The sequence below is a fragment of the Phalacrocorax carbo genome, chromosome 3 (genome assembly GCF_963921805.1).
Source record: "Phalacrocorax carbo chromosome 3, bPhaCar2.1, whole genome shotgun sequence".
NCBI lineage: Eukaryota > Metazoa > Chordata > Aves > Suliformes > Phalacrocoracidae > Phalacrocorax > Phalacrocorax carbo.
The window spans coordinates 38001899-38027626 of record NC_087515.1 but is presented as its reverse complement, the minus strand read 5'-3'; the positions used below and the strand labels follow the sequence as shown (position 1 = coordinate 38027626).

At 44.8% G+C, this 25728-nt stretch overlaps 2 protein-coding genes across 2 annotated transcripts in view; one reads left to right on the top strand and one right to left on the bottom strand.

Annotated features, from left to right (window-relative positions):
• MRPS5 (mitochondrial ribosomal protein S5) overlaps nt 1-25728 on the top strand; it is a 1175798-nt gene that overhangs the window by 631552 nt on the left and 518518 nt on the right. The window lies entirely within an intron of this gene.
• On the bottom strand, nt 22-23849 carry LOC135312764 (syntabulin-like). The gene is given in 9 exon segments (XM_064448523.1): nt 22-458; nt 461-527; nt 529-1171; nt 2395-2544; nt 3538-3741; nt 6389-6488; nt 13004-13123; nt 13564-13663; nt 23823-23849. Coding segments are annotated over 9 exon segments (1848 nt in total).

Below are 25728 nucleotides of genomic sequence, written 5' to 3'. Positions count from 1 at the left end.
CAAACATCCTGTAGAAAGGCTTTACCTTTTCCATTCTGAAACAAGTAACATGTTTTCAAACCGATTTATAGGGCAAATCAAATAGTCAAGAGCAAAACGGTGGACTAGGACAGAACTGCAAAACAACGCTCCAGTACTGTAAATGAGATCTGTTCCTGCTCCATGAGTACTGAAAGCCCGCATGATAGTTGGTACAACAGGGGCTGCTACAGCCAGATCGCTGGCGAGTCTGCTGCTCCAGTATGTCTTCTTTATTCCTGTCTGAGAAACAGTATTGACGTACCCAAAGACTTCATCATCGTGAGGTTCTGTAAAATCAAGTTCTTTCACAAAATGGTTTTCATTAACTCCGTGCTCCACCTTCCTGCATGGAGGTGTCACAGGAGACAAAAGGATGGTAGAGTTTGGCTCACCTGGAGTTAAGTCCACTACGATACCAGAATCACTGAGGCTTTCAAGAGAAATTGACCCAATTCCTTCAGGGAAGAAGGCGGGCTTAGAGGACAGGCATCTTGAGCTCTGAGCTCTGAACATGTTTTGAATGAACTGCTCCCCTTCTAGGCTATATGGCACCACATCAGTCTGGATGGTCTGCTCCACCATCATGTTTCTGACTTTCTCCTCCTCCTCCTGGGAAAAAGTTAGTTTCTCACCCAGAACATTTTCAAGCATCTCTTGATTCACAATAGAATTGGAGGGAGCTGAATCACTCAACTCAGAGGTTGTGGTGGTCAAACTCTCTTCAAATAAATCAGTCCCGTTAGCTGTGTCCTCATGAAGAAACAGCCCACTACCTGCCAGCTCCTCCAGAGCTTGGTCCTCTGTGGTGGGGCTGTCTGGCATCGTGGTACACAACGGCTTCCCCTCAGAGTCACATGTGTACTCTGGGCGCTGCTCGTCTCTCACAGAGCTCTTCAGGGCCATCTCCATGCTCGACACCAAAGATTCCAGTTTCTTGTTTTCAATGCTTACGTCTAGGAAGTATTTCTGAAATTTTTTGTCTTTCTCAGCCAAGCTCTTCTTCATGCTCTCAATACCTCGCTTGAGTTCTTTAATTTCCCTCCTTGCTTCCAAGAGGCTCAGCTCCATCTCCACATGATTACACTCGTCTTCGATCCAGTCTTCCTTCATACGTTCCACCTGAGCTTTGAGCTTTTCGATTTCTCTTTCCCTGGAGCAAAATAAAAATATCGTAACACTTCTGGTGACTGCCTAGTTGAAGAGTCAACGTGAGGCTCCACCTCACTGGGGTGGCTATGCTGCAAAGATGCTCCAAGGAAGAAGCAAATTCCTCCATGCATCATTTGCTGCCACCTCTGAGAGAACTGGCAGAGATGTCAGCTGGCTGCCAAGACGCACTGGCTGATTCCTAGCTGGAGTCACCAACCTGGCCACACAGCCAGCAGCCTTGTGGGCTATGCTGTGATCCTGGACACTTGGAGGTGAAAGTGGTGGCCTCTGGGTTAGGTCCAACCAGTACAGCGCTTGACATCTCACCTACTGCCTCACCCTGGAGGAAATGACAAACAGCTGCCTGGATGTGTCCCCTGTGCCTGCCAGCAGCTCGTCACGTATAGCCAGAGCCAACAGTGGCCTCAGACAGCAGGATGGCTCAGGGCTGCAGGCACCTGGCTTGCTTTGCACCGGGCTTGCTTGGCACCCCCCCAGCCCAGCATGGATCCAGAGGCTTCTGCCCTCACTTGCAAGCAAGTGGGGAGAAGGGCCCCCTGCGTGAGATCCAGCCCTCACAGGTACAGATGTCGGGCCACCCAAAGCAGGACCAAGGGGTCCCTGGGACTCTACCTTGGGGCTCCATTCAAACAACCCTTTGTGCCCGCTTGGGTTGTGTGTGCTGGAAAGCCAGTTCTCAGAGCACAGCTTTAGTAAAAGAGAGAACATCTGTTGCTGTGTAATGTACATTGTTGCTTCTTCGCTTAGCATCCATACAAAGTGCTACTGCAAAAAAGTCCATATCTAAGCAACAAAACCACAAGCGGGCACACTAGTTTGTGGCAGAGCTTTTCTTTCATTAGGGGAAAAGGGGGACATTTGTCGTCGTATTTTCTGAGCGAGGTGGAACTTTTTTTATGTATAAAAGGTCTCAGTGCTAAAGTAGGCTGGTGAAGAACTATCCTTTAAAAGTCTTCTATCGGGAAAGTTCAAAAAAAGGGAAAAAGAGACAGCCATATTTGTAACGAAAGTGCACGGTACATATTCAGTGAGCACACAATGAAACCTTAAATACCTGAAAACAACCTAATCAGCCCGATCATATTTCCAATCTCTTAATGAAAACTTTACATGGTCAAGAAAAGAGTAAAAATGATCAGGACTCCCATCCCTTAATGCTCCTGAATAAATCTTGTCCAGTCTTATTTCTGAAGTGAAATATACCTTTCTGTAACTTTGCACTCGGATTCCTTCAGCTTTTTTTTCAAATGCCGTATTGTAACTTCTTTCTGCTGCAGAGGAGTCAAATACCGCTCCGGATTTTCTGGCTTAGTGCTGCAGTTGTGACCACAAGAAATAGATTTCCCTGATCGCCTGAAAAGAAAAAAACCATCACACCATCACATAACATCACTCCTACAGTTCTTCAGTCCTGGCAAAAAGGAACACATCCCATAGACTGATATGGCGCTTGGCTCATTTTGGGCTCCTCAGTGTCCACACAAGTGACTCCCTCTGGCAAATCAAAGTACTTGAGAAAAGGGCTGATTTGTGGCTATAGTACAAAATTTACTATTTATCATACTTGTTTTCAGTGCCATTGCCTCAAATGAGACATTTAACTTTAAAACACCTAGCCATCTCCTCACCCAAAACGGTGCCCAAGAGCAGGCAGCTGGGCCATTGGCAAGGGCACCCAGCTGCAGACACAGCCAGCTAAGGAAGCGTACAGACTGAGTTCAGCTCCACATGTGAGTTAAGAAGCCGAGCACCCTGAAACCTACATTAATCCTATCTAGCTTTAGGTGTGTATCTGACGTGCTTGGCTGTTGAGTTGCCTGGGGTGGGAGGAAAGAGAGAGAAAGGGAGGGAGAGAAACAACAATTTCTTCTCTGCAATACGTGTCGCATGCTCCCGCAGGTATTAGTTTTCTTCCCTGTAGAGGAAACTGCACACAGAGGTACCTAAGGCCGGGCAGGGTGAATTTTCACCCGAGCATACAATATTTTCTATACAACCCCACCCAACTCTCTCCAAAGGAGAAAGGACCTTTCTGTGAAAGAACCAGGAAAGCCACATGAGAACTGACAGCATAAAACCACGGAAAGGAGCCTGCCTTGGAGTGAAAACCAGCTACAAAGTGCTTTGACTAAAAGTAACCTTGAATTTTACAGTACTGAAACAGTAAAACTTTTACATGGGATAGAGCACACTGTTGATTGTCGAGCCACCAATATGAAGAGTCACACCCATGCTGAGGAGCAACACGACCCCTTTGGCAAGCCAGACAACCAGCTGATGCCACATTTGAGTGCAGAGAGGGTAAGTCAGTGTGCTGAACACCAGGATGCTGAAATAAAGACTTACCTCGTCACTTGGCTGCTGTCACTTCCTTTGTTTGAGCCTGAGTTGCTTCTGCTGGCTAAAGAAGCCCCATAATTCTGACGGGTGTTCGCAGGACTCGGCTGGGTTTTGCTCAGTGTTGACAAAGGGGCCTTTTCACGGGAAGCAGGTGGGCTGGGTCTGGACTTGTTGGATAAGGATCCATTATTCTGACCATGAAGGCCACAACTGGAGGAGAACCAACATGGTTAAAGCATACTGGATTATCTTTATCACACAACTCATTATGTGTCTTATTTCACGCACAAAGCTGTCTAAACACTAAAACAGGTAGATAACTGTGAGTGGCCGGGAAGAAAGTCCTGAAGTCATCAGCCACTGTACACTCTTTCACTGACTGTGGGGCTCTCAGTCTGAATTATGTGATCTAGGGAAACGTTGGCCATTTTCACGTTTCTCTGTGGATAGCACGGTTCCCACTGACTCCACCAGATCATCCACATTCCCTGAACCTCTGACTCCATTAAGCAATGAGAGGACTGCAGCCTGGGCTAGGGCCAAAAGAACCACGCTTCAGCCTTCCCTGGCCAGACCGGCAGAGGGATGCCTGCTCATGGAGGTTTGCTCTAAGACTGCTTTCATGCTCCTTGGCAAGCAGCCTGAGGGATCACAGTGTGTGATGAAAACAGATTTGTTTGAGCCACTGTTCCTTTCTCTCTTTGGCATAGAGGGTGCTTCAGCTGCCACTGTCAACTATTCATAGAATCATAGAAGAGAATCATAGAATCATTAAGGTTGGAAAAGACCCCTAGGATCATCAAGTCCAACTGTCAACCCAACATCACCAAGTCTCCTAAACCATGCCCTGAGGTGCCACATCTACACATCTTTTAAGTACCTCCAGGAATGGCGACTCTAACCACCTCCCTGGGCAGCCTGGTCCAATGCCTGACCATTCATTTGCTTAGATATAGTTCAAAGCCTACGGTGAGCAGGCTGAAATAGTATTAAAATAGACAAAGAAAACCACAGATTTTTTTCTTCCTTCCTTCCTTCCTTCCTTCCTTCCTTCCAGTTTCCCTCATACGTATCTACCTTTCTTTTCCCACTCTTTATTAAATAACCTCACTGTCGACTGTGGGCTTGAAAGCAACTGCTATCTGTGCTGCTGGCAACTGCCAAAGGACTGAGGTGCTCTGAGCACAGCTTCCCAGGGTGGGTTCCTCGCTTGCTCGCTTGGTTTGTCTTCCTGCACTGCTACACTGCTACCTACATCCTCTCATGGACTTTGTTCTTCTCAACTGTAATGAAAGGGCTGGTTTCAGAAAAGAAAAAGGCAAATCCAGCCAACCAAAGAGGCCTGAACATAAAAATTTAAATACCACAGCACTATGAAGCAAGAACTCTTCTCAAGATTCCCTAACTTGGTTTCATCCCCCCTCTGAAAATGGAACAGTTTATAAGGAAAGTGGCTGCTGCAAACCTTCATCACACTGCTGTGGTTTGGGTGATTTTATAATTATTTTACAATGAAGTGCGGGACTGTGGTTTGTGACAACACTGAGATTTTTCAGAGGAAGTTGAGTCAAACAGTTAAAAGAGAACATATCGCAAAGGAGACCTCTCCTTCCACTTCGTACAGTACAGCATCAACTCTTGGGTGAGGCAGAATTCACATAGACTGTGCATAATGCAGCAATGCAATTGAAGGAGCATTATTACAGAGGACTTCTGTCTAATTAAGTGGGTCAGGATGCTCTAATTTGAAGTTACATTTAAATGCACAGAAATACATGCAATGATACAGAATCTTACTGCAAGTAAGGTGATTTTAGGGCTTCATATGATACTTAGTATTTTTCACACACACACACGCACCCCCGGCCAGTACCTTTACTGGTTAGATTTAATCTAGAGAGTGCTTAGGTAATGTTTATTTTTCTAATGAACAGTCTCATGACACAGATAGGAAACTGCTCATTAAGCATCATTCTGACAATCTCTGTGCGCTGGGGCACACTCCGACCTCAGAGACATCTGTGTGACTTAAGCCTAGAGGTATCCCACTGCCAGTCCCGGCCTGCCTGCCAGCACTTCCACAAAGGGCAGGAAACCCGTCCTGTCAATCTGAACTCTTTCCACCTACTCCAAAAAATGTAACCAGCAGGGATTTTGTGGGTGGAGCACAATGTGCGCTGCTCCACCCAAATGTCCTCATCCTCGCATTCACAAGCTCTCTGGATTTGCACTTCACAAATGATAGGGAGAAATCTTACAGAAATCTTTCTTGAAAGATTTGTTTAGATAGATAACTCATTTATTTTTTTTTTTTTTTTTGCATATAGTTTTAGTTACAGAAAGGTTGGGCAAGGGTGTTGAATACAAAAGCATCAAAGGCAATATTGTCTACTTCTTCCTACAAAAAATAAGGTCATGACCTGGAAAGGCACATGCCAAGCTGACAGTTTATTACAAAGAGAAAACAGTGATAAGACCAAAAGGTTAAGGTTAACTTCTTAGAGGTACTGCTGTTAAGCAACATATACCCAGTTGCCTCCTCCTCCACTCCAGCTGAAGTCTCTTCTGTCTTACCTGAGGGTATCTCCCATACTTGTTATGAACAAACAACACAAAAATACCTGTCGGCTGATCTGGCCTATTGACATGTTTTGGTCTCAAAAAATATAGCTTTTTTTTCCCCTTTCTCATATTACAGTTCTCATCAGTGTAAGTGCTGCCCAAGAGCATAGTGTTAGCCAAATTGTTTCAAAACTCACACTAGTGCTATTTTATGTATTAGCTGCAAGGCCTTACGTAGTAGTCTATCTCTGCACTAGCAACTCTCTCACTCTTCAGGAAAAATGGCTTTGCTTACTTGTGAGAAAAAGACCTTTTGCTTCCAGCAGCCGACACATGGGCTTCAGGCACTGAGGTACAGCCTGTGTTGCTTGAAGAGCTAAAATTGGTTTTAATCCCTGGAAAAGAAAAGGGACGAGTAAAAACACAGTGGAAATCATAACTCAAAGGCTGTTTTAAAAATCACGATGAACAACAAGCATCATCCCTTTGCCCATCCTGTGCGAATTTTAGCAGTTGCATGAATTTTCCAACAACCCTGATGTCAAGCACGTGATTTGTTCTGGATTTGCAACATTTCTTCAGAAGTGGCACTTAAACAAGAGCAGAGAAAAACCATTTGGACACAAACCCCTCACACTAAAGAAGCCCTTTTAGGACACGGCTAGGAACATTTGTTGTGACCACCTGTTTGTTTTCTTACAGCCGTCAATACAAGAATCAGGCTGCTCACGTGGCTCCTGCAGCAGCACACAACTGTAACTGTAGATTTCGCTTGCTTTAAACCATAGGAAAACACTACGCGCTGGGGGAAAAGCCGCTTCCATTTTGGTCTCTGAGACGATGTACACATACATGCATATGTACATATACATGTGTATAGGCTAATAGGGTATATGCGTCTGCGTATGTACACACATATGCAGGTTCTCGTGGCACACAGAAGGACAGTAAAGCAGTTCTAATAGCCTTAAATCAGTCCAATAATCACGCGCGGCTCTCAAGTGCTTCTGGGGTGTTAAGCCATCTACCTGATTTCTGACTTTCTATGGATCACAGCTTTTATTTCCCAAGCCCTGGCATGTACAGGGAAAACCGCTTTCATTTTGCTACAATCAGTAGTAGGCAGAGCCACTAAGAAAGTCTTATCACCTGGAAAAATACCCACCCTAAAGTTAGGATTTTTTTCAGTCTGTCACTCAAATGGCAGATGTCCAAAGCCATACCTGGGCCTTACACTGCAAAGCCACAATATTGTACGATGACTTTAATCTGAGGGAATGGAAATAACTTTCCAACAGCCTTTAAACAGCTGGTCAGGGGGAGCATCTCTCACCTGAGAATTTCTGGGCGCCGTCTCACGCACAGACACCCCCAGCCAGCAGCTGCAGACTTACCATGAACCCCATTTTTGCTATATTTTCCATGATGCATCTGCAGATACCATCATCCCCCACTGGGGTGGATAAACCTTCAGCTGCACAGTCGTTCTTAAATCCTTTGCAGAACTGATGGTGATGTGCACGTCTTGTACCCCAGTTGACTACTTTTGTTGCTGTGACAATGTGATTGCGAAAGCTCACACATCTAAGTCCCAGAACAACCCACCTCAGCAGCATTAACCATGAAAGAGGCTGCCGTTTCTCAAAAACCATTTCTTTTGCCTGAACTGGCTATAACACTTGTTTTGCCCTGATCTGAGACTCCCCTGACTAAGAGGAGTGTCTTACCCACCATTTCCCACAAAGGATACCACATATTCAGTCATCATGAATTTCTCATTTGAAATTCATTCATACATATATTTCCATGCTGCAGCCACTCAGTGTCACAGTGCTGGCAGGCAAGACAACTTGGCACCATGCTCTGACGGAAACGCTCATGCCACACGTAATGGCATCCAACACTGAGAGGCCCGTCACTCTGGCCCCAGCCCACCTTGCAGCAGGCTACAAGCAGCAGCACACCCACTCCCTAGGAGCAGAGCTGTGCACCGCTCTGTGCAACGGGAAGAACAACACAGCGATGGCCAACAAAGTGCTGCAACGTTTTCCAGGATTGCTTCTTGCCTGCAAGACACTGGAGTGAAATAGTGCAGTATCAAGTGCTGTCCCTGCACTTTATTGCTCAGTGGGCAACGGCACTGAGCTAAGAGAGTGCTGCAAACAGCATCATGCTTTCTGCACTGCCTTTTAGCCTCCTTGCTGCCCTGACAGCACCACTACAGTCACCTAGCTCTAGCTGACATGGAGGGGAGAGGGGAGCCTGCAACCCCACGACTGCATGCTGTGCTGCCCACGATGAGGAGCGCAGGCAGTGCCAGCTGGCACAACCCAGGCAGAGGCAGAAAAGGCAGTGACGGTACGTCAGACGTGTGTGCACATCTGCCCCATGGGTTGGAGGACCACTGCTTAGGGAGCTAACACCGTCCTGCCACAGCACTGCAATTGGCTGGGCAAGGTAGAACAGCTTAGGTATACTTGGTCTGCCAGGACAGTATGCAACCACATCACATACGTACCTATGTCTATGGAGCCAGTATATACATTTCTTACACAGAGCCACACAACAACCGTACATGCATGCCTGGAGTATAGCATCCCAGTCTGCTATTTATAGCCATTACAGATGGTTGGATACCTTGTGGCATGGTCTTCTGGCCTCAAAAGTCAAATTTTGCTTGCACTTGAGCATGTAATATTTTTCCTTCTATAAGAATAAAGCTCAAACTTTCCTGTGTGCATTTGATTGTCCATGTGCTATCTAAATGGTAAGGTTACAACATAGAAAAAAGGAAGAAGTGTAAGTAATATCTGTGACAGGAACACTGACAGCTGAGCAGAACTGGATTCCTAAAACTCAGGATGCATCTGAGTTTAGTAAATCTTTTAAGCTAATTTAGACTTTTGGTGTAAGTCTTTCTTATTTGCAACTTCACCACTCTTTCATAGCTGCCAAAGTATAGAAACCACAGAACTACCTATCTTCTGACTCCATAAACATGACCTCTTAATATATATCTATGTGTGTGTATATATAGATATAAAAATCATTCTTGATGCTAGGTTTGCATATAGTCACCCAGTGAAACAGAGCTGTAAATGAAACAGCGCTGACAGAGACAGCTTGTCCTCAGAATGTAAAGCACTTCAATTTGCTGAGCTTCTGTGCCTTCAAAAGCATCCTGTTACACAGCAAAGAGACGAAAACACAAAAAAATATAAGTTCACCACTCCAGTGCAGCTGATGGAGGAATAAGTAGCGTGCTGTCCCTGTAGATAGCTTTATTTAGAGACCCCAAGGGAAGAGAGGGGGGCCTGACTGCATAAGAACTTCCAGCAAAGCCATTAGAAACAGCTGGAAAAGTAGAGATAATTCAGTTGTAATGCCCTTTATTGAAAGAATCTGTATTTTTAAAAGACTAAGTTTAATTTATCTTAAAACTTTTAACTCACAGCTACATCTCCAGTTTCAATCTTTAACAGCATAAGCAGTAATATTTCCAGGAAACATTAATGCTACTTCTTTTCTATTTAATACGGGGTTGTTCCTGCAAGATTGTTTTTGTACACCACAAGCAATCTAGGAAAGAACACCAGACTGCTCACATGCACGAACAAATGTAAGAAAAAGAAGCTGCACAGAAGTGATGAAGTCTTGCTTCAGCATTTCCGGCTTTTCTTCAGATAACACCCTTTAAAAAATGACCCATGTTGAGGGCAAAGGCTGCCAGCAGGGAATGCACTCAATTCACAGTGTCAAGCTCAGCTGGCAGCGTGTTTTTGTTCCAGTCCCTGGCCTTTGACTTACTATGCGATTTACTATTACTATACATGAGACTCTTGCCTTGCACTTTGCTATAAATTTCACATCCAACAGTAACTGCGTAAATGCAGATATAATCCTGGGAGCAAGGATCAGGACTCTCCTCCACGTAGACTGCTCTATTCTTTGTGTGACAGAGAAGCTGCTCCCATGTGCTCTGCCGCTGCCCGTGTCCGACAGATACCCTCTACTACCCCGAGGTCTAAAGCCAGTGGAGGAAGCTGATGATGCTCTGTAGGTTGCAGTGGTTCAGAACTCTTGTGAGAGGTGTGGATTTGAACTCCTTTGGTCTAAGGAGGGCACTGAACTCAGATCTTTTCCCTGACCTCTACTTGCGCAGCTGCCACACAGAACAGGGTGGGTGGTAGCACCAGTGCTGGCCATAGTTCAAAGCAATGAAACGTGCTGGTTGCTGGCACTCACAGAGGTGGTCTGGCTCTGGTACAGAGGTTCAGAGTGAATGTGAGGCACGTGCATGGGCGCAAGCAGGGTACAAGTAGGTGGCCAAATCTGGGAGACGGGCACGCCTCTCTGGCCTCTCCTGTGGACTGGTAGAGGTGCGTTCCTGCCTGGCATGCTCTCTGCTGTGAATCTTGGATTGTAGTACCTAACCACCCCCTCTTATTGTATATGCAGTTTAGTCATCAAGCGCAGACTTGCAAGTTGTGCTCCCAGAATGACAGTGAGAACCTGAGCATAGCAATGCCTGGCATCAGCATCCCCTCCCCTATCCCACTGCGCTGGCCAAAGAAGCTATCACTTATCACTCTTGGGTGGACATCTACCTGACTGCTTGCCTGTGCCCTCTCATCAGACAGATCTGTTAATCACGTTGCAGCTGATTGCACAGCGCAGTAACGGCTGATAAATTGGCAGCTGGCAAACATGCAGTCAGAGAAGACGTGGAGCAAAACTTTCAGTGTGGGTGACCATCAACTGTTCAAACCTGCTGGGTGAGGAGACTTCCAGCTCAATGCCAGGCAGAAGACTTTGGGGAAGAACTTCAACGCAGATCCTGCTTCCCTGCATTTAGATCTAAACTTGATTTTACTTGACCCCCTCAATTCATACTGCTGGTTGTGTGATCTGAACTAATTATGCATCTTGATTTTTGCTCATCTAGTTCACCTACTTTTCTTACTTTGGAAGAAAGTTTGTTATCAAATAATCAAAATTTATCTCATTAAGCAGTTTTCCAATCTCATCTAAATACTATAGCTTTGGTAGTAATCTGAGCTGCATTCATGCAAAGTATAAGCACTGCAGATCTCCAAATAAATACGGAATGTGGCTTGTGTATGCCGTGAAACCACAGTCAGTCAAGCTCATCTCTAAAAACAGTCACTACAAACTAATTACTGAGATTGGCTGAGAGCCATCATGTAGACTCTGCATATCACTGTATCCTGAGCCAGCATTTTTCTTCATTGTTTTTAATTCATGGATTTGCAGAGCAGCCACGAGCAGATGTTGGAACAGACAAAGAGCATTACAAGGTGGGGTTTTTTTCCTGCTTTATATACCTTACAGAGATTCTTCGTACGGAAATTAGCCTGACCTAATTCTTTTTTGTGATTCTATATGCAGTTTGAGCTCTTCTAACACCACTTTAGAACAGCTGCCAGCAATTTTCCCTCCTCATCCTGAAATGACCTTTGCTGGGGGAACACATGTTCACGGAGAAGACAACAGTCTGGACAACTTATCTTTCTGTTCAAACCAAAAGGCTCTTTCGATCAGAGATGGAAGGATGCTACTTTGCTACTCCAACCTCATTAGAAACATTGAGACTGGAGGTTCAAGGAATACCAATAGATGTATAACATGATACTCAACTTGTATATGACAGTTTTGGAAAAACCTCTGTGATGTGTAAATCCACCTACGGACAAGTCTTTAATAAGGAAGCATGTGGTGTCACCTCAGGAGTTTTCTCATATACCTGGCAGTACTACCTGGTCTGCTTGAATAGAAATGAATAGGCTGGTCAGAAGTACTTTTAGAAGCTGGAAAACATCATCTTTGGCAGGGATGACTTAACAGGACACAGAAAGGGAGTGAACTCCGTCATAGACTAGGTCAACATGCCAGCCGTCCCGTTATGTTGGTGGCAGAAGTTTAACAAAGGGCTTTCAGAGGCCTCTTCAACACATCTCCTAAATCTGGTTCCAATGCACAAGGAGGAGAGAGGCTGGCTGGTGCACAGCAACAAACCCCGCAGGCATGCATTCACAGCAGCAAATGCTGCAGGTATGTGTCCACAGCATATATGCAAACACATGAAATCACATGCTAAACCTGATTCAGCTGAAAGCTTTTGCACAATCACCCTTAATAGAAGGCACATGGTTTTCATTATAATGTGCATAAAACATTTTAAATCAGTTTTACCTGTTTTCAACAGGGAAGAGAAAACCACCAGAATGAGAAACATATGCGAGAGGTAACTAACTAAGCAGCCCTGCAATCCCAGGATCAAAAGCAAAATTTGTCATAAAGCTAGCCAAACATTTACTGTAACGCACACCTTGAAATTATTACAAAAAAATAATAGAGATCAAGTGCCATCTACTGAAACGAACAGTAAAACCCTACCCAGTATATTGATTGGTTGCCTAAACTATATTTCTATAGTTCTAAAGAAAGACAAGGTGGGTCTCAAAGCAATGAATGTCAAGTTACGACTGCTGTCATTTGCTTGTTTTTCCCCCCAGTAGCACTCTTAGCATTAAGGAACACTAAGGACAGACATGAAGCCTGTGCTTTTTCAGCCTATTAATCCTTGAGGGTTTGCGGTCACACCGTATTCTGCCAACTTTTTTTTTACTAAAGATCACTGCTCTTGCCATCTTGCATACCTGCCTCAACTCTGACCTCTAAACCTCAGTGCCCTTCTTACGCCAGGAGCTCAGCCATCTTTTCCCGATGGAGGAGGAGCATGTCCCCACAGTCCCCAGGAGACCTGCATCTCTATCAAAAGGCATTTGGCACTAAAAGGTGAATTGGCTGGTACAGGTCTCACCTTGTCCAACAGCCCAGCGGCTGAGGCGCTCCCTGCAAAAGTCCCATATCTGCATCCCCTACTTACTCAGATTTGCAGTTGGAGCCGTGGCTTTCTCACGGACCACGCGCAAGGCTGAGCTTGAGGTTGCAGGCATCCTGAGGCGAGAATCTCCCTTTAACAGTTGGCGTCCCACTTTCAGGAGATCTGGAGTGGTATCAGGACAATTAATGGGCCAGAGAGAGAGAGAGAGAGAGAGAGAAGAGTTATGGTGTGCCTGCTGGGTACTTGGCTTCAAACCCCCAATAAAAGAGTAACTAGATTATACAAAGTGGAAGAGCTTCCCTGGGAGCAGACTCCCTGCATCCCCTCAGCCTGCTCAGCAGCCTGCTACTAGGGCACTCGTCTCCTTTGTGCTCAAGTCCAGCCTCCAAAAGAGGCAAACAGATCTAAGTAGAAGTTTCTTTTCCCTTTACTGAACTAAGTAACAGGCATCTCCTTTTAATGTTCTTTTCCTTTGTGAGGAAGGACGTAAGCACCTAAGTGCGCAAGATTTGTGCCCGAGACCCTGAATTGTAGGTGGCCTGTGCCACCAGCCCAGAGCTGAGCACATCATTGCTTAGGACAGATGGGATTCAGGCTTTCGCCTTTTACTTGCCCATTCCTCCTTTGTAACTTGCTGACTTCTTTTCGGGATCCTCTATTATCTCTGTGATGTCTGGGTGCCTGCTGCAGCCTGAGAGTCTTCTGAACAAAAGGAGATATATGTCTTGAGGGGCCTCAGCCCAACCAAGCAACATCAACAATAATTTTTTAGAAAGGGTGGATCATACAATCTGTGACATTTTTCTAGAACACTTTAATTTAACAGGAACTGGCAGATTTGGGTTCAAAAATACAAAACACTTGAAAGCCAAAACAGTCTTTGTAGGTGCTACTTTGTTTATTCTTCTTTGAAAGAAATACGTGGCCCTTTGAATATGTTATCCACACCAATTCAACTCAATTTGTTGAAATTCAAACTCTAAATCTAAAACATATAAAAATCCTAAATAAAAAACCATAGCGCTATGCTAATAATTTTTCAAAGATGCTTTTTCAGCATCTTTTGCTCAAAATATTTGTCTTCCAATTATATTCCGTTCTTATCTCTTGGAAGTTACACAGCACTTTTTTCACTTCAGTGCAATTCAGTTAGCTTATACCCTAAAAATTCTTCGCTCCTGCTAACAAAATTCACGGTGCAACGGGAGATACAGGCTGTCCATGTGCAATGCTAGCTGCCTTGGGCAGCGGTCCTCAGAAACAGGACAAACGGACAGTGCCCAAGCCTATCAGGGATGAACAGGAGAGGAAAAGGCATCTAATTAGACTTACTTGAAGATCCAAGTGTGATCTTCAAACACAAACTTTCTTCCGCAAATGAATGTCTAAGACTGGGTTTCCTTTCTGTTAAACAAAACAAAACAAAACAAAACAAAACAAACATAAAAAAAAAAAAAAAAGAAAAAAAAAAAAAGAAAAAGAAAAGAGACAGAAACCGTACTTGGCTTCAGTAAAGGCTAACAGCAGAGCTGCCATAGACCTGATGAGGAACACAGGAGACCGGGGTGGGATTCATCTGACTAAGCATGGATGTCTCTAATGTAGACACCCATGTCTGAGCCAGCCTCGGTCCCATATTTAGGCAACCGAGAGTTCGTCAATATAACCAGTGAGTTCAAGGTACTCCCTCACCCCCGAAACAGCTCCCACAACGGCCAGGAGAGAAACGGCAGATTCACCTGTTAAAGCTGTTCCACTTCTGATCAGCAATGGGACCAGTCACTGGGGCAGACAAGGGGGGCGCCCCCCCATCTGCAGCCCACACCTCCTGAAGGTTGTCCAAGGAGACCCGTAGATTCGGTTTTCACCTCTCCTGAATCACAAATACCGAGGGATTTACCCCAGGCAGAGGAGCCCCAGCGGGATCCGCCGCCTGCGCTGGGTCCGTTGACCCAACTGGCAGGGACCGGTCAAAAACTGCCACGGGGGGGACCCAGGCGTTCCGATGCACGCGGAGGGGGCTGGGCTATGCAAATGAGGGCACCCCCAGCAGCCGCTTCCCCCCTGCTGCCAGCCGCCAGGCCTCACAGCACCAACTGCTACAACACACCAAGCCTTCACAGGGTGACGCCTCTCTGTGCTCAACTCCGGGATGCAAGCTTCGAGGTTAGCGCGGGCTTCAGCCTGGGCACGGCATCCTCGCTCACGGAGGGTGACATGTGCGCGCTCATTTCCCTCTGAAAGAGTTAAAAATAACATTAGAAACCCTCAAGCTGACACAACAACATCTTCAACTCGTTTAAACTAGACACAGGAGATGTTTCTGTGATCCGAGTTTTTAAGAACAAAAATACATGCTTTTTTGAGCCTGCAGCCGTTTTAATGCTGACTCTACTCCAGCAGTGCTTATTGAGAATGAAATCCATGTGCAGAGAAAGTAAGGATCTCCCTTAGCTGCCCATGTCTGGGTACCTATTGGTGCTCAGTTAATATCTGGAAGTGTCTTAGACTGGAAGCATTTTTGTGTAGTAATGGAGGGCTGTGTTCCGTTAAGTAACAGGGAAGACTATATCCTGTGACCTTTTCTCTGGTGGCTTGGTATGTATGTGCAGCAGTTGAAATAAGCCCAATATGGCTTCCTGGAGACCAAAGCGTTCTGGAAGACAGTGCTGAGCAGTAGGCTACTAGTGCCTGCAAAGTTCCTGTAGTCTCTTTCTTCCCCACTCCCCAGCAGATTCTGGGCTGAGATGCACCCAGATTTTCCAGGCAGTGATCAACCTAGTGGACGATAAACTGGATTTTCCTTTAAACTGGATTTTCAGTTAATTGAAGTTAGTTAGAACTTGGTTGCTTCTGCAAATTGTAGATACCTATCTGCACCTTTAGACTTTCTAAATGCCAACAAATTTATTTTTTTTCCCAACAGGAACAGTGAAGCTAAATGCTCTTTGGCTGAATAAGCAGCACTGTATAAAATGTCTCGTGTGTGAAGATGTTTTTTGTACATTTATAATCGTGTTGAAGTAAAAGAATAGTATGAAGTCGTTCTTCTAACAGTTATTCAGTAGGTCTACAGTAAGTAAAACCACGCTGGAATAAGAAGGTCTGCTAACGGTGTGCTAACAGTGCTTATAATTAGTGTTCTGTTAACCAATGAGTTGGGTTTTCCCGGGCATAAATTGTGTTAGGAATGCAAAGCAAGGCTGACATCAGGAATGAATACTTCCCTGGTTTAAACAGCTTGCATCATTCCATCCAAACTCCGCTCAAATTCTTGCTTTGGAACCCAGAAAGAATGAGTCACATGTGGCTGTAGTTCATCATAGGTGCCTCTTTATTGAGAAACGAAACCTTTTCTGAGCCTGAAAGTTCGTAGCTTTATGTTGAATACGCATAGATGGTTTGGAATAGAGATCAATGTTTGGAATAATGACCAAGTAAAAGAGCAGTGAAAGGGTAATCACTTTGTGGTTGTATTTATTGCTTGTATTTATTTTTCAGTGACTTCAGTTCCTCTGTCTGAGGTAATGTGAAGGTCTCCTCTCATCTGGATGCTACTGAAGTCCAATAAAATCACTCAGCCAGCGGAGTGCATGGCAACCACCTCTCTGTGCAGAGGAGTTGTGTGTTGTGCAGTTTATAGGGTGGGACAGAAACATGATCTGCTGTGACTGTCCTCACTTCACAATTGCAAATGAATAGCAGCACTGCTTAACGCCTCATGTGGCTTTTTGGAATACCGCTGCCTTTACATGCAGGCTAGCGCGCATATACCGTCTTCCTTTCTGCATCGGTTCAGAGGTGCAGGGAACATACAAAAATCTGCTACTGTAAAGTGGCAAACATTATTACTCTGCATATGCTAGACTGACAGCACTGTCACCTATCTGGCCTTCTGGTGGAATGTACAACAGTGGGTCATCACCTCAAAAACACCCTTGGGAATTCCGTTAACTTGGGAGGTAGATCCTGATGCAAATTACTAATTTCATTCTTCCATGACAGACAGCAGAGCAGCTTAACAGAGCACAGGGAAACTTCTGGCCATTAATAATCAATGAAGGGAAACCGTGAAGGTACTGAATAAGTGCAGTCCCTCTCCTGTCCTGCCCAGTCCAAAGATAATATGAAGCCTTTGTACCTCAAATACTTCTAAGTTTTGTGTGTCCAGTTTGTCCATAGTTGGCATCTACCAGACACGGCTGCATCCAGTGATGACAGCTTTTAATTCTCTGCATTTTACACACTGATGTGGATGCGCACGGGTAGTTTAGGCATGTTGAAAGTTAACTCCTTTCGGCCTTGTCAATGAGAATTCTTGATTCTCTTTTAATAAGCACATCTTTATTCTTACCGAATCTGTGTTGAATTTCACCTTTTCAAACTAATGAAGCTTCACTTTTATTTTTAAGTCCTCTTGCAAGCAGCTTGACAGATTTTTCTAATCTAATAAACTGAATGCGAAGCCGGAGCGACCTCCTAACATCATTCTGTTACTACTTATGCAATCGAGGAGAGAGCTGCAACGTGGCACTTGGAGTATGGATCCAGTTGTTACCCCAGCGCCACTCAGTGATGTGTTCTAGCTGAAGTGGGGAATAAAACAAGTGGATTTGGGGGTTACTTTTTTCCTTTGCTCTAGTCAGCCATGTATTTGTTGAAATTAGAAACCTATTTCTGTCGACAGATTCTCTGAGCTAGCAGGTAATGGTGTCTGGGGTTTTATAGCAGTGATAAGAAATAATGCTAAAAGGATATACAACCGTAGACTTTAATTTTTTTTTCCTTAAAGGCTATTGTTTCTATCTGTACTGAGCAATAGAATACAACACAGATGCTGAATACATGAAAAGGAACATTAGAAGTTGTCATCTCATCTGATCATGAAGAAAATGTTTGTAGTACTTGCATTACAAAGAGGATAGCTTCTGATGCCTCTGCTGAGGGGAAGGAGGGACACAAGCCAATGTCCTAGGCAAGTCAAATTGTTTTGGTCTGATTTTGAAAAAGACAGGTAGTATTGTTACTTGAAGCATTAGATTTGTCTAAATAGCTCTGGGCCTTACAACTGTCCTACGTTCTCCCTGACACACTGAATCCTTGAGAGCTGAGTGGCTTTTAGATTGTAAAATATTTGGGCAAATTATGAATTATAACCCATTTCTGACAGGAACTTAAAGTATGCTGAAAATTGGACTCGTGTTCTTTAGCAGTTCACATTTTCTTTAATTGCAGACAACAACAGATAGAAGAAAGGGGAAAAAAAAAAAGAGAAGCAGCGCAGCAACGAAAGAAAATGGGGGAAGAAGCCCAAAGGCTAATGAAAGAAGAAGAAAACAAAACTGATGTAGAAGCGTCCGGACACAAACCAGGCATCAGTGGCACAGTGCCAAGGAAAAAGAGAACTTCAGCTCTACAACATACATATTGGTATTGATTTAAGTATTTCTAGGGCTTCAGCATTTCTAGGACTCCAACCGTTTGGTTTCAGGGCATTCTTCAGGGCATCTTGGAAGGCAGGGTTCTCTCAGAATATCTTCAAAGACTAGTAGGTGGTTATTAAAGGAGAAAAAAAGCCCACAGAAAATCATGCCTTGATGGAATGAAGTTTCCTGCAATAGTCCTATTCCAGCACCCTTCTTTGCAGCAAAAGTGATTGAGCAAGGATGTTGATTGAGAGACATCCTTAATGAATAGTTCAAGCCTAGAGAAAAGAATGGAAATACCTAAGAGTGTGGTAAATCTCCTGTATTGTCTATGCTTACCCGAAACATGTAATTAAACAGTTTTAAAGAACCCTTTGCTTCCTGCCTGATCGAGAATGTCTGCTTTTGCCTTTCCATAAAGGTATTTATAAATGTTTCACATTTTTCCATGGGAGATAATATTGACGCGTGCAGAAGAAAATTACTTGTTAAAGGTGACCTACGACTCTCAACGTACTCCTGGTAGAGTACGCTCTGGTAGAGCACAAGTTACAGCTGAACACAAAAGTGGATTTCTTGTCACTTTGTCACCTGCAGCCCCTGTGCTACCATGCCCCTTTACAACACTACAGTGGTTAACAGCAGGGGCATCGCTACACAGCAGTGGTGCGTGCTGCTCCTTTCTTATGAAGGCTAATGTTGTGAACGTAGGGGAGCAATTCAATCGCTTACTTGTATTGGTAAATTTGTATTTCTAGCAGAAATTCTTCTACTTCCTACATTAAGGGGAAAAAAAGTCTCACGCTGTACACTTGTTGCATAGGTAGTACAACTGAAAAAAAGGTGTCCTCCTGTGAATACACCTAAGTGTGAAAATTCTCAGTTCAGTTAACAGCACTTCTCAGGTTCCATTTTTGTACACTTACTGTATGTATTTACAGTGGGATTCCTCTCAGAAAAGCGTGCAAGGTAAATAGGCAGTAGAAGACAACAGTAGTTTAATGAAGAAGAAAAGTTAATGTCTGCTGGAGGGAAAGGTGTGTGGGAGGAGGAGGGTCCATGTGGTCATTATGTGCAGCTCAGAACTTCAGTGAATACCTCCTGCATCTTCTGCTGTGCGGATGCTATTATCCCTGAATTCATGGGCTGTCTTGTGGCAGATGAGCGAGGACAGCAAATTCTGTGCCTGAGACGGGTTCCCTGTGTATCCAGGGTCCTGTGAAGTTGTGACAGAACGGGAAGGGGCGGGGGGACTAGATCACCTCTGCCTCGAAAAATAGAATTTTTAACTAAGTTGTAAGACACAAGTTCTGCTTAAAAGAGAAGTACTTGAGAAAGTAAAGACAGTAAGACTTACTCTGAATGGCCTTTGTCATGGAGAAAAGTTTAAAAAAATATTTAGTATGCTTGTCATGCTGCTTAAAATCTTGCACAGACCAACTGATTTGACAGCAATTTTTAGACATTAAAGAAGTCATTGAGAAATGTGAAATTTTAAAACACCTTTTAGAAAGCAACAATATGCACTTTTGTGTGTATCTTCTGCGCAAGTGTTCTGGCTGGAGTAGAATCGATGACTACAGCCTGTCCGGACTGAACAGCAGTATGGCAAGCAAATCTGCTCCTAGTACACACCTCTAAAGTATCTGATGGTGGATTGGAGATAAGAAGAAAGTCTGTGAATAAGCTTTAATAGCAATCCGCGTCTGTCCTTTCAACCACACTGATGAAGCAAGGAGGCACATGTCATAATTCTTTCCCTATTGCTGACACAGGGCAGGGAAACCTAATACCTGTTGCCTAGTTTAGGTTGGAAGCGACATCGCATCTTTCTAAAAAAATTAGTTTAGTGCTTACTATTGCTATTTCTGAGACAATGTAAAATAGGTGCAAATAGATGTTATTTATTAAAAATAAGAAAACATTGGCTAGTTAAGAAGTTAGAAACAAAGCCCCTGACTGCGTCATGAGAATGCTCGTGTGTTTTTGAGCCTTCAGCCGTTTTAAAAACGATTAGGTGCTGCCACCTCCTGCACATCAGCCCTCCTGCGTTGCTTTGCCCTCTCCTGCTGCGTACTCACACTGTTTTGCTGTTCTTCCCTCCATTTCCCTGCCTGTACTTGAGCACAACTGCTCTAGGAATTGCTCCCATCTACTCTACCAAGTCCTGACATAATGCCAGAAAGGGTACAGTGCTCTCGCAGGTAGTAGTCTGTATGTCAAAACAGCATGCATTGGTTTCATATGTTTTCCTGCGCTATAGTTGCTTGTGTTTGCAATGTCCCATGTTCATTTGTCTGAAGGGTTTTGGAGGAAAATGCTCCCCTGTTCTGCTCATGTAGGACATAAATAAAACAGTGCTTCAATTTTAGCGCATTTCTAGCGGTTGGGATTTAGGTGAGGTGGTTGATTTGGGGGGGGGAAAGAAGGCAAAATGAGGAAGTGATCAGAAGTGAAGAACAGCCTTGTGAGTGGGTGGACCTAAGTAAGCATGCAGGTGAATCTCTGGTGAGGCGGTGGGCAGTGCCTGTGCCTGGGTGTTTTCAGCAGCTGAGAGGCATGTTGGGTACCTCTTCAGCTGAATATTAAAGAAAGGCTTCTTTGAGCCTGGATTAGAAAGAGAAATGCATAATGGGATTATCAATAGGTGTTGCTTCAACCAGGGAAGGAGCCGACTTGGTTCCTATGCTACCCTGTAAGCATGAATTCAAGCAGCCCCCTGCTACCTGACCCTTAACCTATGCCCTGCTTGTCCTCCCCACCTGCACACTTTGAGGCAAGACTTCCCAGTGTGGTATGAACAATTTCTCAACTCAGAAAAAGGAGGAGGTTTTATTGAACTCTTTGGAGGCTAATGGTCCTCCCCTAGCTGCTCCATACAGCACCAGCAGGATCCAGGTGAATTATGACTAAGAGTAAAGCCAAATATTAGATGGGGAAAAATCAAGATGGTACATTTGTCACAACAACTGGGATATCCTCTGTGGATCGGGGAGCAAAGGCCAGTCCCACAAAGTCTGGGACTGGAGCATTTATCGTGGTACTTCAGGCCTCTTCTTACAAAGGGTACCTTGAGCTGTCTACATGCTTGCAGGATGGAGGAGGAAAGGTGGCAGCTTGGAAGCGAGCTGTATTTCAGGAAGAGATCAGAGCACGGACTTCTATCAGGAATGTGACGGGAACTCTCTTGCTGAGCATAGGTAAATAACTTATGAGAGTTGAGCGGACAGAAGATTTTTAAGGGCAAGAAGCAATTTTGACGTTATTCTGGTGTTAGCGCCTTGTGTCTTAAACATGGACCATGTCCAAAACATGGTTTGAAATGAGTTCAGCCTATTGACATTTTAAATGTAAGTGTAGGTTCATACTGCTTTGTTGCCTGCTTGCTGCAAAAGACACCCACGTAGTCACAGGTGAATCTCTCTCCTAGAACTGAAGATCTAAACTAGTCCTCTAAACTAGGCTCCATTTCACCACCACTCACAGCAAAGATCACTTAAACAATAGTGGCTGTTAAAGAGAAACCCAAAATTGTGATAAAGATGGTAAAATCACATATAAAATATTGCGCTCTCAGCCTTGAACAGACATGCTTTGAAGTAGCAATAAGGCATGTTGTGTCATGTGTTCCAGTCCCATCCCCTCCACCCCCCAACCTATTAATTTTGGCCCTTGTGCCCAGGTACTTAAAAGAAAAGCTTTTGAAAGTGACTTTGCAGCAACTATGTATTGCAGTAGTGTCATAAGGCAAGTCAAGTGGCCTGCAGGAACCCAGCAAGGTAGGTGAGCATGGAAGAGGGTGTTGCTGGCAGAGGAAGCAAGACGCTCTCATCTTCTCATCTTTGTGAACTCTTGGAGCCTGTGTTACATCAACATGCCTGTTCGATTTCTCTTCCTTAGTGAAATGCTTAATGAACACTAGGGAATCTGTTGCAAACACAAGTAATTCAGAACCCAGGCATTACAAGGATGCAAAAGGTCTCTGAATTGCCTCTGTAAGCATTGGTGCATATCACCCTCTTGAGTGTTGCAAATGCTCCCCACATGCTGGCCAACTGTTCCTCCTTCCTTGTGGCTAATAACTCCATTCTTCCCCAAAGCGGCAGGGCAGTGCATGGCGTTGTCTGGCTTCACTAGGCTTCTTCTGCTCTGGGTTGCACAGAGAAATATTACACTTGCTTTGCTGGAGGGGAGAACAGGAAGCCAGTGAGGTTTAACCGGCCAGAGGTGTTGTTGAAAGGTTGGGTGGAGGCAGGCAAACACCGCTATGTTGTCTGTTGGTTGGCATTGCCCTCCTCTGAACTATGCACGGATTTCAAGTTTTGGACAGGAAGAATTTGTGGTTTGATGGTCACAGTGGCATCTCGGTGGGCACACTGAGACTGCATGGCTCTCAGATTAATTAAACAAGGTATTCTGGACTTCTGTTACATGCCGGGAAGACTGACACTCTCCTGGCAGCACAGAAATGAGCAGTTACAAGCTTCTGGAAGATTGCATTGAATTAAAGATTAGGCACTTGCATTTGTTAACTCAGCATGGGTGCAGTCATGCAGGTGGCATGTGTGTCCACAGACCAACTGGAGCCTTTTTCTCTGCCTGAGTGCTTATGCTTGGAGCTGTAATGAAGTTTTTCTCAGCAGAATTCTGTTCTTTGGGTCCTGATGGTTCCTTATGCCCTGATACAGTGCCTCCGCCAGCTCTGCCTGTGGCCAACAGCTCAGCTGAGACCGGCTATTTTATATGGCTTTGCTACAATAAAACACTCACACATTTACCATTTCTAACAGGCTTCATTGAACTTGTGATTATAAAGGTAATTTACAATAAAACAATTAAATAAACAATAAGCTAAAGCACAATACATTTCAAAGGGTTCATATGACTACAACATTCCAACACATTAAAACTTTAAAACAACATTAACACTCAAATTGTACCTACACCTATACTTATCTTTCTAACACGTTTCAAGACTCTCAACAAAGTACCTTTTTGGTTACAGTCCCTGTAAACACACAAGACCAGTGAAACACTCAAGCAATTGTACAACTGAGAAGAACACTACACAAGACGGGAACAAACAATGTGCTGGAAACTGCCTGGGGAATAGGGGGTTGACCTCTAAATTGAACTGACTCTTTGGACAACGAATGGATAACACTAGCATGCTCCCTGGAATACATGTGTGACATCCTTAGCGGGAACAAGTCTCCGTGTCACTCAACACTGTAATTTCACAAAAGTTTTAGGTTAGTGCCGCCTAAAGAAATAGCCCACCTTTCTCTGGCCGTTTGCTCCCGTGCACGTCTCACGCTACTCTTGAGCCAGTGCAAAGTGCTGGTATATTTGCCCAGTGAACCAGCCAGGGAAACTCATTGAGCTTAACAAACAACAAATTAACATTCAGCAAACAAACATGAAAGAGAACTCACTGTATTCTCCTTGATCTCCCTGGTCATGTTCACTGTGCAGATATGTTGGCACCAGAAAGACACCAGCGCGGTGGGGTGCGGGGGTGGGGAACATGGTGACTGGGAGCAGGAGGACTATTTCTGTAGGCAGCAGTACTCTCAGAAAACACCAGTTACAAACATCCTGTAGAAAGGCTTTACCTTTTCCATTCTGAAACAAGTAACATGTTTTCAAACCGATTTATAGGGCAAATCAAATAGTCAAGAGCAAAACGGTGGACTAGGACAGAACTGCAAAACAACGCTCCAGTACTGTAAATGAGATCTGTTCCTGCTCCATGAGTACTGAAAGCCCGCATGATAGTTGGTACAACAGGGGCTGCTACAGCCAGATCGCTGGCGAGTCTGCTGCTCCAGTATGTCTTCTTTATTCCTGTCTGAGAAACAGTATTGACGTACCCAAAGACTTCATCATCGTGAGGTTCTGTAAAATCAAGTTCTTTCACAAAATGGTTTTCATTAACTCCGTGCTCCGCCTTCCTGCATGGAGGTGTCACAGGAGACAAAAGGATGGTAGAGTTTGGCTCACCTGGAGTTAAGTCCACTACGATACCAGAATCACTGAGGCTTTCAAGAGAAATTGACCCAATTCCTTCAGGGAAGAAGGCGGGCTTAGAGGACAGGCATCTTGAGCTCTGAGCTCTGGACATGTTTTGAATGAACTGCTCCCCTTCTAGGCTATATGGCACCACATCAGTCTGGATGGTCTGCTCCACCATCATGTTTCTGACTTTCTCCTCCTCCTCCTGGGAAAAAGTTAGTTTCTCACCCAGAACATTTTCAAGCATCTCTTGATTCACAATAGAATTGGAGGGAGCTGAATCACTCAACTCAGAGGTTGTGGTGGTCAAACTCTCTTCAAATAAATCAGTCCCGTTAGCTGTGTCCTCATGAAGAAACAGCCCACTACCTGCCAGCTCCTCCAGAGCTTGGTCCTCTGTGGTGGGGCTGTCTGGCATCGTGGTACACAACGGCTTCCCCTCAGAGTCACATGTGTACTCTGGGCGCTGCGCATCTCTCACAGAGCTCTTCAGGGCCATCTCCATGCTCGACACCAAAGATTCCAGTTTCTTGTTTTCAATGCTTACGTCTAGGAAGTATTTCTGAAATTTTTTGTCTTTCTCAGCCAAGCTCTTCTTCATGCTCTCAATACCTCGCTTGAGTTCTTTAATTTCCCTCCTTGCTTCCAAGAGGCTCAGCTCCATCTCCACATGATTACACTCGTCTTCGATCCAGTCTTCCTTCATACGTTCCACCTGAGCTTTGAGCTTTTCGATTTCTCTTTCCCTGGAGCAAAATAAAAATATCGTAACACTTCTGGTGACTGCCTAGTTGAAGAGTCAACGTGAGGCTCCACCTCACTGGGGTGGCTATGCTGCAAAGATGCTCCAAGGAAGAAGCAAATTCCTCCATGCATCATTTGCTGCCACCTCTGAGAGAACTGGCAGAGATGTCAGCTGGCTGCCAAGACGCGCTGGCTGATTCCTAGCTGGAGTCACCAACCTGGCCACACAGCCAGCAGCCTTGTGGGCTATGCTGTGATCCTGGACACTTGGAGGTGAAAGTGGTGGCCTCTGGGTTAGGTCCAACCAGTACAGCGCTTGACATCTCACCTACTGCCTCACCCTGGAGGAAATGACAAACAGCTGCCTGGGTGTGTCCCCTGTGCCTGCCAGCAGCTCGTCACGTATAGCCAGAGCCAACAGTGGCCTCAGACAGCAGGATGGCTCAGGGCTGCAGGCACCTGGCTTGCTTTGCACCCGGCTTGCTTTGCACCCCCCCAGCCCAGCATGGATCCAGAGGCTTCTGCCCTCACTTGCAAGCAAGTGGGGAGAAGGGCCCCCTGCGTGAGATCCAGCCCTCACAG